Source organism: Porites lutea, chromosome 4 (genome assembly GCF_958299795.1).
Source record: "Porites lutea chromosome 4, jaPorLute2.1, whole genome shotgun sequence".
Taxonomy (NCBI): Eukaryota; Metazoa; Cnidaria; class Anthozoa; order Scleractinia; family Poritidae; genus Porites; species Porites lutea.
Window position 1 is genome coordinate 33,594,055 of NC_133204.1, and position 13,180 is coordinate 33,607,234.

At 38.6% G+C, this 13,180-nt stretch overlaps 1 protein-coding gene across 1 annotated transcript; it reads right to left on the reverse strand.

Moving 5' to 3' along the window:
• Window positions 1-1,378: 1,378 nt before the first annotated feature.
• On the reverse strand, window positions 1,379-9,589 carry LOC140933357 (uncharacterized). The gene is made up of 2 exons (XM_073382896.1): window positions 9,498-9,589; window positions 1,379-3,460 (listed from the first exon to the last, which is right to left on the reverse strand). Exon 2 carries the CDS (start codon window positions 3,327-3,329, stop codon window positions 1,959-1,961), a length of 1,371 nt encoding a protein of 456 aa, XP_073238997.1. The 5' UTR covers window positions 3,330-3,460; window positions 9,498-9,589; the 3' UTR covers window positions 1,379-1,958.
• Window positions 9,590-13,180: the final 3,591 nt, after the last annotated feature.

A 13,180-nucleotide genomic window follows, 5' to 3' on the forward strand; every position in this document is an offset into this window, starting at 1 on the left:
TTATCATATTCAAGCAAATCAGACTTTTGCTACTTTGGTCGTCCGTTCTTATAGCACTCGCTCGTAATATTATGACCTTATCGGACACCATTTATTCCAATTGCCAATGTCTTGAACTATGGTGTGGACCGTCTATGCGCACGCAGTGTCTTGCGGTTAAACCTTGAACTAATTAGACGTCACAAAGTTAAACAAATGATAAGGTCTATGATAACAAAAAAACTTCTCATTAAAGCATCTTGGGCATTTTTTGTTCAAAATGTTTCGCCATGGTAGTGACGCTACAGAAAATTTGTTACCCTCCGAGGTATAGTCGAGTACCGTATTTATTCGATTAACCGCCCTGGACGCTTATTAGATTTTTGGACCTTGAGAGTGGGTGCTTATTTGAGGCTGGGCACTTATTAACTTTTTCTGCCTTTAGCATGGGCGCTTATTCGAGGTGGACGCTAATTTGAGGTTGGGTGGTTATTCGAATAAATACGGTAATTACGTTTTTGGACTTTCTTTGTATGTATATCTGGTGGCTTTCACGTGTGCTTTTTTTTTTTCACTTCCTGTTGGAACAAAACAACTCTCAAGTTTAAGTACCTCACCGGCGATCCTTTGAAAACAAGACTAAATAAGAGACTGGCCACAAAAAAGCCCAGAGAAGGTGACGTGCGCTCCTACGTAAACTTGAATTTTGTCAGTTAACGTTTAAAAAAACCCAAAACCCAACCGTGAGCGACGAAATTAGACGAGCGCTTTTACTTTTGAGTTAGTGAAAGTAGCGTTCTTTTCGCGAAACTTCCAGTCGAATATATTGATCACCAAGATAAAATCATGCACTCAGTGTCGTGGGTGAATATATAGTGTCATTCAAACCTCGTTTCCGATATGCCACGTGTTACAGCAGCATTTGGCTTCCTTTTCAGGACTCGAACCGAAACGCAAGTTGGTGCGCATTGTGTTCTTTGACAGTGGTGATATTGCCTGATGACGTTAGCACATTGGATGCAACTGAACTCATACGAGAAAGGGTTTGCTTATAGTAAATATTCTTTTTACTTTTTGGACTAGCTTCATGATCTTAATTATTAAGGCTTTATTTTAAAATAGGCTTATTTGGCTCAGCCTTAAAGTGTTTGGTCGTCAATTTTTGCAAAAATCGCAACATGAACACAGTTCTTGAACAAAACAATGATTATTATCATTCATAGTATAACAATACTGGGTCATAAAAGTGAGAAATCAATAGTCATTTGATCTTGAATTGTCTTGAATTGCCTCAGTGGCCTCTCCTCTCTCCGAAAGACTTCAATGAATATTTCGCATGAAAGTATCGCCCGAGGATATTCCCTGTTCCAGGCTAGGCATAGACAAAGAATTCAAGTGATTATACTTAAAAGGTTCCATGTTTATTTGAAAAATTGTAACTGTATAGCCACATAAATTTTATTTTAAGCTTCTTTATTTTCCCAATTCTCTAGTGATTATGTATTAATCGTTTTCTTGAAATATTATCTGTAAACAAAAATATCTTTGATCTATTGATGTATATATAGTTCGAGCTGTCGGAACCACGCTACAAATCTTTAATCTTCTTCTTAGGTTAGTTTATTGAATCCTTAACAATCCTATTATTGGCAGCTTTAAACTGCGCCATTGGAATAAGGGCTTTCACGAGATTAAAATATTTCAATAGTTTTCTCATAAGCCAAAATTCTGTTCTTACAAATTCACAATTCCCCTTGGTTGTCCAACTATCAGTGATGTTCAGTGATTTTATAATGTGGGCCAATATATGTTCAAGGGAAGCCTTTGAATTTGTCACGGAACCCTTACACATAATTTGGTGACAAAGCAATTATTTTACATTAGAGAATGACACTCTCAATGTATTGTGTGGCATTAACCGTGGTTTGCTGAACAAATAGCAGTCAGTGTACGTTAAGTGCCAAGAACCACGAGTCGCCTTAAATGACAGTTACTTCTGGTCCTAAATCATTATTGATTTTCTTTGTAACGTCCAATCGGACCTTAGCAATGTTTACTATCTCCATAGACATGGAGTATTCTTGTATTCGTTTCTCTGTATAGCGATGAATGTTCATACCATGCGTCATAAGAAGAGCAGCGCATTTTAAATCTTTCCTTTTCAAGGCGTAATGCAATGCAGGCCATCCTTTGTCATCCTCCAGATTTAAGTCAGAGCCTTGTTTCACAAGAAATTGTACTGCCTTATAGTTTCCTTCGTCGGCCATTTGGTGCAAAATCGTTCTGCCACCTTTCTTTGTACAGTTCACATTTGCTCCGAGCCTAACAAGTACCTCGGCGCACTCATAATTGTCTTTCTCTAACGCTAACCAAAGTGGGGTCCTTTGCTCGAGATCACGCATTTCAGTTGACACGCCACTGTTCACTAGGAACTTTGTTAGGTTTACGAAACCGCTCTGAACCGCACGGTGGAGAATTGTCATTCCTTCTTCGTCAGGAATGGCCGCTGACGTCTTGAGTGTTTTGTTGTCGAGCAGTTTGTTCAGTTCTATGAGTTCTAGCTCGTTCTTGTTGTGGTCGGAAATGAGTAACACGGAAGACTTGGCTTGCTTTGGCTGGGAACATGCCAAGTTTAAGCATTTGCCTACATCATTGACATCACTCCCGTATTGACCTACCTCTTCATCCTCTTCGAAACAGCCTACACCAAAATCTCGCAAGTCCCGGATATTTGTGGTTTCAATCCGATTAGCACTTCCAAATAACGCGTCAGGCAAGGAGGACCATCGCGGTCGATATGTGACGTTTGCGTTCGGTGCAGGTGTTTGTTGGCCAAGGTTCTGAAACTCATGGGCAAAAGTTTGCCTTGTTGGTGACGTGACCGGTGAGCTTAGTCTCCGATTTGTTCTAAATGTTAAGTGTTTCGGTTTTTTCTTGACCGTCTTCTCTTGATCTTCTTCACCACTCAGACTTTGTATCCTTTCTCCTTGTGTCCCTTGTGATTGTTCAGAACCCCGTAAAATACTTTTTACTGTCTCGATTGTAGCTGACTGTCCATCTGAAAGAGATCCTTCGCCGCTATCACTCGAAATACTGCCATTTCTGATATCCTTAGTAGTCCCACTTGATTTAGGGAAGCTTTTCATTGCTTTAAAAGTTTCTGAAAATCGTCTGAAAGACGTCGGAAATCGACCACTCTTTGACTGATTTCGTGATTTATTCATAGTTTGGTTTCGTAAATCCATCAAACTTGAAGCTTTCAGTAGGCCGCTCTGTAGAGCCGAGTAAGAAAGCGGTTGAGAAGTATCCAACACAACATGTTGGTGCCCTGATATCAAATCCGACTTCATGTGGGTCGAAGTTTTCTATTTAACTCTTCAAAAGTGGATGTATTATTGTCGTATGGATGCTAAGAAACTCCTTAGATGCCGTACGCTTTCACTTGATTGGGAGACAAAGCTTGCTTTGAAGAACTTGAAATCTGCAAGATTAAGATAAAACGGTGAGTCTTTGTCGTTAACCCCAGGGGGGCTAATTACCGGTGTAAATAGAGCATTTAGTTGTTGAAAGTCTACCATTCGTTTGATCTTTAAAGAACACTTTGATGAAGAGTTTACCTGACAAAATAAATATAGCTATTTTACGATTTAGTTACCCTTAATTCCACTTTAACATCAGCCTTGTTGGTACTTCACAGCGCAGTGGTTAATTGCCTCTCGAGGCAACTGTCTAGAGATTAAAGGACGACCGGCGATGCACTGCACTGCGTTTTATTACTGAGGAAAGAATTCTGTACAGCAGCTCTCAAGTATCAGCCAACCATTTAAAGTTATTAGTGCCATTATTGAATTCAACAGACCGTCCATGACTTAAAATTAATGGTTAGCTCAGAGGACGCTTAACACACTGAAGTGTGTTAATTTCTTTTTAAATCAAACAAATGAAATTACCTGTTTTCCAAGGGCACGGCTAGCCTTAAGACTGACCCGCGTACTCTTCACACAGTCAGTTGGCGACAAAGTCAGTCTCAGATTGTGCAAAGCAATAGCTTTTATAACGAAAAGTCATTGAAATCAATTAATAACCGTCAAATAATCCAAAACAATGTAAACAAAAGAATCTGGCTGTAATATCAATATCACATATCTCGAACATTCAATATTTGCATAAAGAATGTACATTTCTGACCACTGATGACGAAAGTAAAGTTCCTTTTTTTGCCCCGGCCTCCTTCAGAAGTTGCCAAAAAAAGCTCAAGCAATTTTAGCTCATTTACAGCATTTTCCTGGCCTAATTTTAATTCTGTTTCTTTTCAGCTGAGGCACTGCTTTGACCGATAAATTTTACTGTTGCAAATTGCTCGTTACAAAGGAAGATGGGCGTTCGGTCAGAGCTTTATTGCCCTAATTAAAATATTTGCGTCCATGCTGATATCTCTAATATTGGTCAGCGATAGAGGATTATGACTTAAGTTTGTTGGTCGCTATAAAAGTCACGAGTTCTTTCAAAACAGGATAGGGAAATATAAACTACGTCAAACCCCTTGACTGAACTACACGAAACTTTGGTAGAGATCATCACATTTGTGGTCACGTGACTTAGTCTAAGTTAAGGACGACATGCAAATTTGAGAACAAAGAGCAAACATTTAGTAGAGGTGTAAAGAAGAAAATTATTTTACACTGATTTCAAAGCATCAATCTTTCTTGGTATACTCAAAAGTACACGTAACTTGATCGAGCTCCGCAACGAGACATAACAAATTAAAGGTTTTATTATTTTTACCTTAATGCGGTTTCCGTTGTGGTTTAATCGGCACTGATTCGAATCAGCAACTAATGGATCAAGAAACGGAAGTTGAGGTCTCTTAAAGTTGTGTGTTCCGTAACTTTTACCTTATATTTCAATGCAAGCCTCCGCATACCATGGAATAGGAAGTAGTTCGCTATGTGTTTTTTTTCTGCCTATTCATTCTTTGACCTTTAGCTATTGCTGATATCTAAACAGCAATTAACCATATTTTTCCACCCCCTTCGGCCCTTATTTTCTGTGATTAATTGCACACCTTTTGTTTTAGAGAATCTCGTTATTTCCGCAAGACAAACTTCTCACACGCCTGGTTAAATTCTTATGGACGAAATGGGTCATTAGGTCTAGTGGTTTGCTCGGGGCGATACCAAATTAAAACAGACTGAAGTAACATAGTTACCAGTAAACATAGACTAAACTTGTAACATTACCTTCAGGAATGGAAGCTATATACTGACAATAGATCGCAGTGTATAAAAAGTTCTACTGATATCCTGTTTACGCTAGACAATACTGTGAATATCACGGCCGAGATCCACAAGAAACTAACTCAATAGCTAAAGCAGTCGGTTATATGCAAGACCAACGTATTTGCCAATAAAAATTGTTGCTCTGCAACTTGTTCTTGGAGTTTGATCTGAAACAAGTGCGGATTTCAATAATACTTTGCCTGTTTTGGGGTAAATGTGCAGGCTGCAGTTTTTAAGGCGAGCTAGGACATTATGATGAACGGAATCGACCACGCAGCACGACGTGTATATATTTTTTGTCCTTTAAAACAATTTTCTCAAGGTTGTCAGTTAGCGATTGTAAAATAGCACCGCTTCAGAAAAAGAAAGATTATCAAGTCCTCTCGTTAAATGTCCTTTTTTTAGACCATTCTCTTTAAGACGTCTCGTCTGATAAGAACATACGCTATTCTAAGCCTGAGTGGTTTTCAACTGAAAAAAATATCGCTTTAATTTGCGTTTCAAGTAGTACTGGAAGTTGAAAACCCAACTACCACCCAGCGAACTTATTTTTGACGGTTGAAACTGCCTACGTCGCTCTTTGTGCTGAGAGTTTGCTAAACAGTAAAGTTCGTGCAATTGTTGTTGGTGCCTATACTGTTACAGTCCACAAGTATTAAATCTATTTAGTTAAACAAACAAATAAAGGCAAAGTAAGACACTTAAAGCAGGATTTAGTACGAACAAGTACATTGATGCGCTGCCGAAGAATTTCATAAATCCTTCTCGAAAGAAGATTTAAGTTAAATATAGAAACAAAAAACTTTGGAATTAATGGAGTTCCAATCATATTTCAAACATTTTCTGTTATTTCGATTCAAAAGAGTTACCTCTAATGGACAAGACAAGATATTGGACTGACTCTTAACTCATTGATGCTTAAAGTTAAAAAACAAGATTCCCTATTGTCGAACCTTGCCTTGTCAACAAAATATTACCTTTTTTTTTAATCGGTTTATGTCTTATTATTATGATGCTTTGAAATGCATTAGTCCATGAGCCACGGACCCCAAAAGTGATTTTCGTAGCACCCCCTTTAGGACCAAGTAATTTTGGTACCAAATTAAAGCTTATTGACAATTATTCCTCGAGCCCGATTGGGCTCTGAGTCAATAGCCCATGAGGCCGAAGGCCAAAAATATCGAGAATAAAAAAAAATTAACTAGTTAAAAGCTAGACTTGAAGCCTTTTTTGCCTCCAAAAAGCCCGCAGTTTTCGCTACTAGGGGGCCATAACATATAGCCTAGTAGTAGCTCAACCAATCAGAACGCAGAATTCATAGTAGACCACTAGCTGGATTTAACTAATTGACTATATTTTATGAATTCACTTATTGACCGGCTAGCAACTTGCACGTTAAGGAGAAACGGCAGCGTTTTTAACGGGGGGAGGGTTAGGAGCATTTCAAGTTTGTCTTATGATCATCTGTGTTATTGAAAAACAGATAACTTTTGTAAGTTCCCATCAAATGTGGGTAAAGACGTGTATTGCTTCTAAACAAGTTCATATTTATTACATGCATTTGGTGTTTGTATTTACGCTGCAGATTGCCAGGGCAACAGTTACTATGAAAATCCTTGGGTCATTCAGTGTGAAGCACCATTTTGTCATTGTTTTAATCGTTGCTCTTAATACACCCTAAGTTTTTTTTGTTAATATCACTGGGCTCACGGCTATTTGACAAAACAATAAACGTATAGTTAGCCCAAAACTAAACATTTCCTGCTGTTAAATTTTGCTTCATAAACGTAACGGTTTTCTTTTGTAACGCATTTTGGTACGCTGGAAAGCAAAGCATAGTAATTCTCGTGAAAACATTAAGAGGCAAATGCAACCATTTAAATCTCATTTTGTGTTTTTCGCACCAGTTTAATAGACTGCGCAGAAATTTGATGGAATTTATATGGGCGTCCGCGGTCCAATACTTCCATTGCAGTCCTAAAAGAAATTATAATAAGATTTCCGGGTTGTATTCATTTTCCATACCAGAGAATTTTTGAATGGATTTCAACTAAAATTGGTTTTCAAAATTCCCTTTCAATCTTGTATATGACTTGTTGTCAGCTTCAAAGGGCAAAGCCTTCTTTAATACATCTGGAGACATTATACCGGTTTCCATAACACACACTGAGAGAAATAAAAAAATCTCGAAGCTAAGGAAGAACTTTACAGTTGTACATAAATGGAGAGAAGAAATATTCTAAGGAAACGAATTGAGCTGAGGAACACTTTCATGTTGTACTTTTTTCTCCCTTTACTTTCAGAATTCTAGAAGACAAGCTTTTGAGAGTTGCTGTCCCATACCTTTGCTTAAAACGTAAACTGATATGTTTTGGATCGCCAGCCGAGCGACCGGCTATTATTATGTATCAGGAAAGAAAAGCGGGATTCGGGAAACTGATGAAAAACGTGCGGGATACGGGATTCTCGCGAAAAAGGGACGGGAATGCGGGATCAGGACCCCCCCCCCCCCCCCCCCCTTCCAGGCCCTGAATTATGTCCCTCTCTTTTTTGATCGCACTCACGAAAGAGAAGTAAAACTCGAACTTCTCACGCTATCAGTTTGTAATGTTTCACTGATGGAAACTGAATCATCGGTATGAATACATTATGGCTGCTTAATCAGTATAAATCTGGCTTTTTCGAAGGTGCCTCTAGATCCCATCTGGTCAACTTGCAAACGAGACAATCTAACATGTAATAATTGGAAAGCAACCCAGCAGTTTTACGCGCGACTCGGTTGTGTCTCATCATGTGTAATATTAACCCTTTGCGCCTCAATATCCACTTAGAAATTCTCCATACTGATCTCTATATGTTTCCTTGAAAAACTAGTTGAGAGAATTTGTTAAAAGATCGAAGTATTCTCCTTAAGGTGATCATTTTAGTAATTCTCATAACTTTTTCTCACTGATAGTTTGAGGAGAAAATTGATGTTGGTCACTCTTGAGACTTAGAAGTTTTAGGAGCCCTCCATCAAGGACTGAAGTACAGGAATAGTATGCTAGCTGTGACAAGTTTTTCAAAGACTAAATATAACGAGCTATATGAGTCTCCTGGAGCTCTGCTTTTCTTGTGTATATACCGAACGGCTCCGGCCGAAAGCTCAGTTATGACTGATTCATTCGATTCGTGACTCGTGCTGTATTATAATTTTATTCATGTGGTTAATCAGGCTTTGTTAGAATGAAATGGTTGACGTCGTGTGTCGCTACATTCAAAATAAATGGGATGGAGCTCTTTGTTATCTGAATATCGAAGCAAATGCTTTTCACTCGAAGCAACAACAATAAAACAAAAATTGAAGATGAACGTAATTTCCTTTTCTCCAGTAATTTCACGCTGCCACTTGGTATCCATTTAAAAGCCCCCTTCTGCCGTATTGTCAGTGGACAAAAGGAATTGAACAAGCTTTAGAAATAGTAAAAGGGGTGGAAAAGTCAAAAATCAAATAAGTCACGTATTCAGTTCACCCAAACCAGGAGGAGTCATACTGGAACACCTTTATTTTTCCTGTTTCCAATAAATTATCAAAAATGAATGAACGTGATACCTATCCGAAACTTATGAATTAATGTGAAATAAGAGTGTTATGATGGTGGGAAAATCATCAAAAGTCCTTGAGTCATGGTAATTATATTGCGCTCTATTTTTCCAGCCTCTATTTGCTGTTTGTTTTTTAAATTGACATTTGTTTTATAAAATCCTGTTCAGTAGCATCAGCTTTTTTTGTCCTTTTTGTTATGCGCAAACCGATAGATCACACGAAAACTGTTTTAGTTAGATCGGTTTGCTTATTGTAGACGAAAATCTTCGGCAGTTCACCCATTAATAACAAATACTATGCAATATACATAAAAAGTCCGTCAAGAAGAATATGCTAAAGGCTTATACTCATTCTTTCGTATGATAGTTCATGTAGAATGAAAAACGCTTCTGACGGCTTTCGGGGTTCTGGAAGAATTCAAACGACTGTAATTAAAATGTTAAGTATTTCTTAGGCTCGTTGCTAAACCAATGGTGCTAAAAGCACTACCAGTGGAGACAGTGATAAGCTATATCGCTTCTATAGGAAACTTGATAAGACCTACCGGCCAAACATTGCAAGTTTTCTTATCTTCGAAACTCCGGCTGACTACTTAACTTTGCTTCTTTAAATTTAAACTTCTTTACTAATTTGAAACTCAACGTCATGCTCACCTGTATAAATCCTACGTTACGCCGACTGTATCACAAACTGCTAACCCAATTCCTAGTGATCCTTTCTTTTGAAAATCGTATCAAATACGTTCTTTTTGTTCAGGAAATTGACATTTTCAAGGGCCAGTGGAAAACACTCAACTTTTTATGACGCAAAACCAATTTCAAGTAGGCTTCAATGTGTCTGAATGACACAAGCAATATATAATGCTATATAATAATCTGCTTTTTTGCAAACGGATTAAAAAAAACAACAACAAAAAAAACATATGTACTGGTAAATACGAAAAATAGCCTTGTTTCACAACAGCCAGAAGGTTTTATTTGAATTTTGACGATATTGGAACGTGACAGTACATACCAAGTCTTTTTCTTTCTTAAACATGACAGTTTGCCGATTGCTAAGTTTTGTTCTGATACTTGACAATTAAGTCTTAAAGCAGCATGATTGAAACGCGGAATACTTTTGGCTCAAACAAAAGGTAGCTTCCATAAAACCCAAAGTTAATACAGTGAAACCTCTATAAAGCGGACACCTTCGGAACCTTCCCAAGTGTCCGCTTAATAGAGGTTTGTAAAAATTGCGCAATGTTTGTTAACGATCAACATTCAACGGTTACTCTGTACTGTGATAAAGTTGCATGTTGTTGAAGAAGCTATCCAGAGTTCAAGTTAATTACCTTTCATTACCAACTTTTATTTGGTTATCAATGCAAAAAAAAATTAACTGACTTCCGTGCGCATTTCAAGGACGTAATCCAAAACTACTATTGTCATTTAGTCCGGTGTCCGCTTGATAGTGGTTTTTAACAATAGAAATTAGCCAAATACAAGTACGTTATTTTAGTGTCCGCGTCCGCTGAATAGGGGTTCGTTATAAAGGGAAATATAAGACATTAATTTCGGGTCCTGGCTTAGTGTCCGTTTGATAGAGGGTGTCCGCTTAATTGGGGGTTCGCTTAATAGAGGTTTCACTGTACTAGATTAAAAATTATTTGCTAAGGCTGAGAACAACCGTAATACGCGAACATTTCCTTGCTAGCAGAGGGCTCTTTTCCCTGGTATTCGGCAGGCGGGACTGGAAAAAATAGCTTCTGCTGGCCGCATAGTGTGCTACACAGCCGTTTTTAGTGTCGTCACACAACGCTCCTGGACTTGTCACAGCGTTGAGTTGCCTTTGTCGCAGACGCTCTAAAATGGTTTAGACGAGTGCGTGGGCCGGCTGCAACGCAAGCTAAGCGTTGAGTGACGACACTAAAAAAGGCTGTGTAGCAGACTAGTAGCTGCAGGGAACGCAAACATTGACACGACTTTTAAAATAACGTAAATTGTTTCACACTCTGTGATTCATTATTCGTAAATTTATTTAGCTTTTTTATATGTTAAGGGACTTGTCAGAAATTAGCAGGGGGGGGGGGGGGGGAAGGGGGTGGGAATTTTAAATTTTGGTGCGGAATTGAGGTGACCCATCCCTGCAATGGGAGTGAAATTTGCTAACCCTCCCCTTGATCTTGGCCTAAAATATCATGACCCTCCCCCTCTTGTATAAATGATCACATATACAATTCAACTGATCCCAATGAAATGTGGCTACAATGGAAATGCTCGGTTCTATCCATTGCTAACAAGCATGCTCCCTTGAGAACAATGCGTGTTCGCACGCATAGTTACATACTTTATTGACTTTCCCAAGGGGCTTTTCAAAGACAATACATGATCCTATTTACAATTAAGAAATGTTTTAAAATATATATAAAATTACAATTCTTTAAGTAATTTAGTACGTAAACGAGTTTTAAAAACATCAATCGAGTTACACAGTTTAAAGGAATTGTCTAGGGAGTTCCATAAGTTCACAGTTCTATAGAAAAATGTTCTCTGACCGGCAGCTGTTCTAAAAAAGGGAATTTGTAAAAGCTGTGAATTTCTGGTGCTACGTCGGCTAACCTCTGCTCGCTTTATGAATTTTGATGTAAGGTATTCAGGGGCTTGACCGGTCATACATTTAAAAGCCATTGTAGCGTTCCGGTAATAAAGCTGACTGGGAACTGAAAGCCAATTTAGCTCCTTGCGAATTGGTGTAACATGGTCAAATTTACGCGCGCCGCTAACAATGCGGCATGCGAAGTTCTGCACTGCCTGTAACTTGTTGACATTACATTTTGAGGTATTTGACCAAACATTGGAGCAATAAAATAACCTGCTAAAAACTAAGGAATTAATAATCATCAAAAGTGTACGTTTGTCGAAGACATGCTTGACACGGTTTATCTGGCCAAGGCGGGACATGCACGAGGAAGCGGTTTTAATTATATGTTCATCGTAAGTTAAATTAGAATCCAAAGTCACACCAAGGTCTTTGGCGGTGTCTGTAGGGACAATGTCCTTACCCATAAAGGAAAGGTAACGAAATTGGAATTTTGCACGCATTTGCCTGCTGCCAAATATCATCAACTTGGTTTTGCCAGGGTTTAGTAACAATTGATTGTTGGAACACCATTCCCCTATTTTAAACAGGTCGTCTTCCAAATCAGCAATTGCATCCAGGTTGGCTTTGAGCTCGAAGGAAGTAATGAGTTTCGTATCGTCTACATAACTCTGGGTGCTGCATTTCTGTGGGATCAATGGAAGATCGTTCGTATATATGCTAAAAAGAAGTGGGCCCAAGATGCTTCCTTGAGGAACGCCACTGGTCACAGACAAAGGCTCAGATAGCGTTGAATAGATTCGTACTACTTGTGACCTGTTGCTTAGGTAACTACGAAACCATTGGAGAGTGTTCCCCATGGATTACATCTGAGCTTAAGAAACGAATGCATGATCGGGATATTCTAAAGATTAAAGCAAGTAAATCGAATGATTCAAATGACTGGTCACTTTTTAAAAAACAACGCAATATAGTAAATAGCGAAATCAGATTAGCCAAGCAATCCTATTATCAAAATAGTTTTAAGAAGTATATGGGCGATTCTAAGACCTGGCAGACTATCAATGAACCTACTTCGCGAAAATCTGGGAAAAAATCGTTGGCATCTCTGAAAGTAAATGGAGTATCAATAACAAATCCAACTGTGCTGTCGAACCAATTTAATAATCACTTTGCTACTATCGGTCCAGAACTTGCCAGCAATATTGATTCCTCAAATAGTGATGGCTATCAAAAGTATCTCACTGGCACAGATAAACGGTTTCAGCTCCATCCGACCAGTACAAATAAAGTTCTCTCACTTTTGAATCGTCTAAATAAGTAAAAGGCAGCGCGCCTCGACAAGATATCTGCTAGGCTCATTCGGGAATGTGCAGATCTCATTTGCATTCCTATCCGTGATATTTTTAACCAGTCAATAAGTCAAGGCATATTTCCGGATGACTGGAAATGTGCAAAGGTCACCCCACTTTTTAAACAAGGCGATCGGGACGACTTAAATAATTATCGTCCATTTTCGGCGATCTCAGTTATGGACAAGGTCTTTGAAAGAATCGTCTATGATCAATTATATGCCTACCTAGAAGAGCAGAATATAATCTGTAAATATCAGTCGGGGTTTCGTGCTATTCACTCAACTGTCACGGCTCTCGTCGAGGTTAAGGACACTTGGGCGTATAATATTGACCGCGGTAAAATCAACGCCGTTGTTTTCTTAGATCTCAAAAAGGCCTTCGACACAGTTGACCATGAGATC

Excerpts from the sequence above, each read along its gene's own strand:
- LOC140933357 (XM_073382896.1), bottom strand. The coding sequence starts at position 3,329 with ATGAAGTCGGATTTGATATCAGGGCACCAACATGTTGTGTTGGATACT.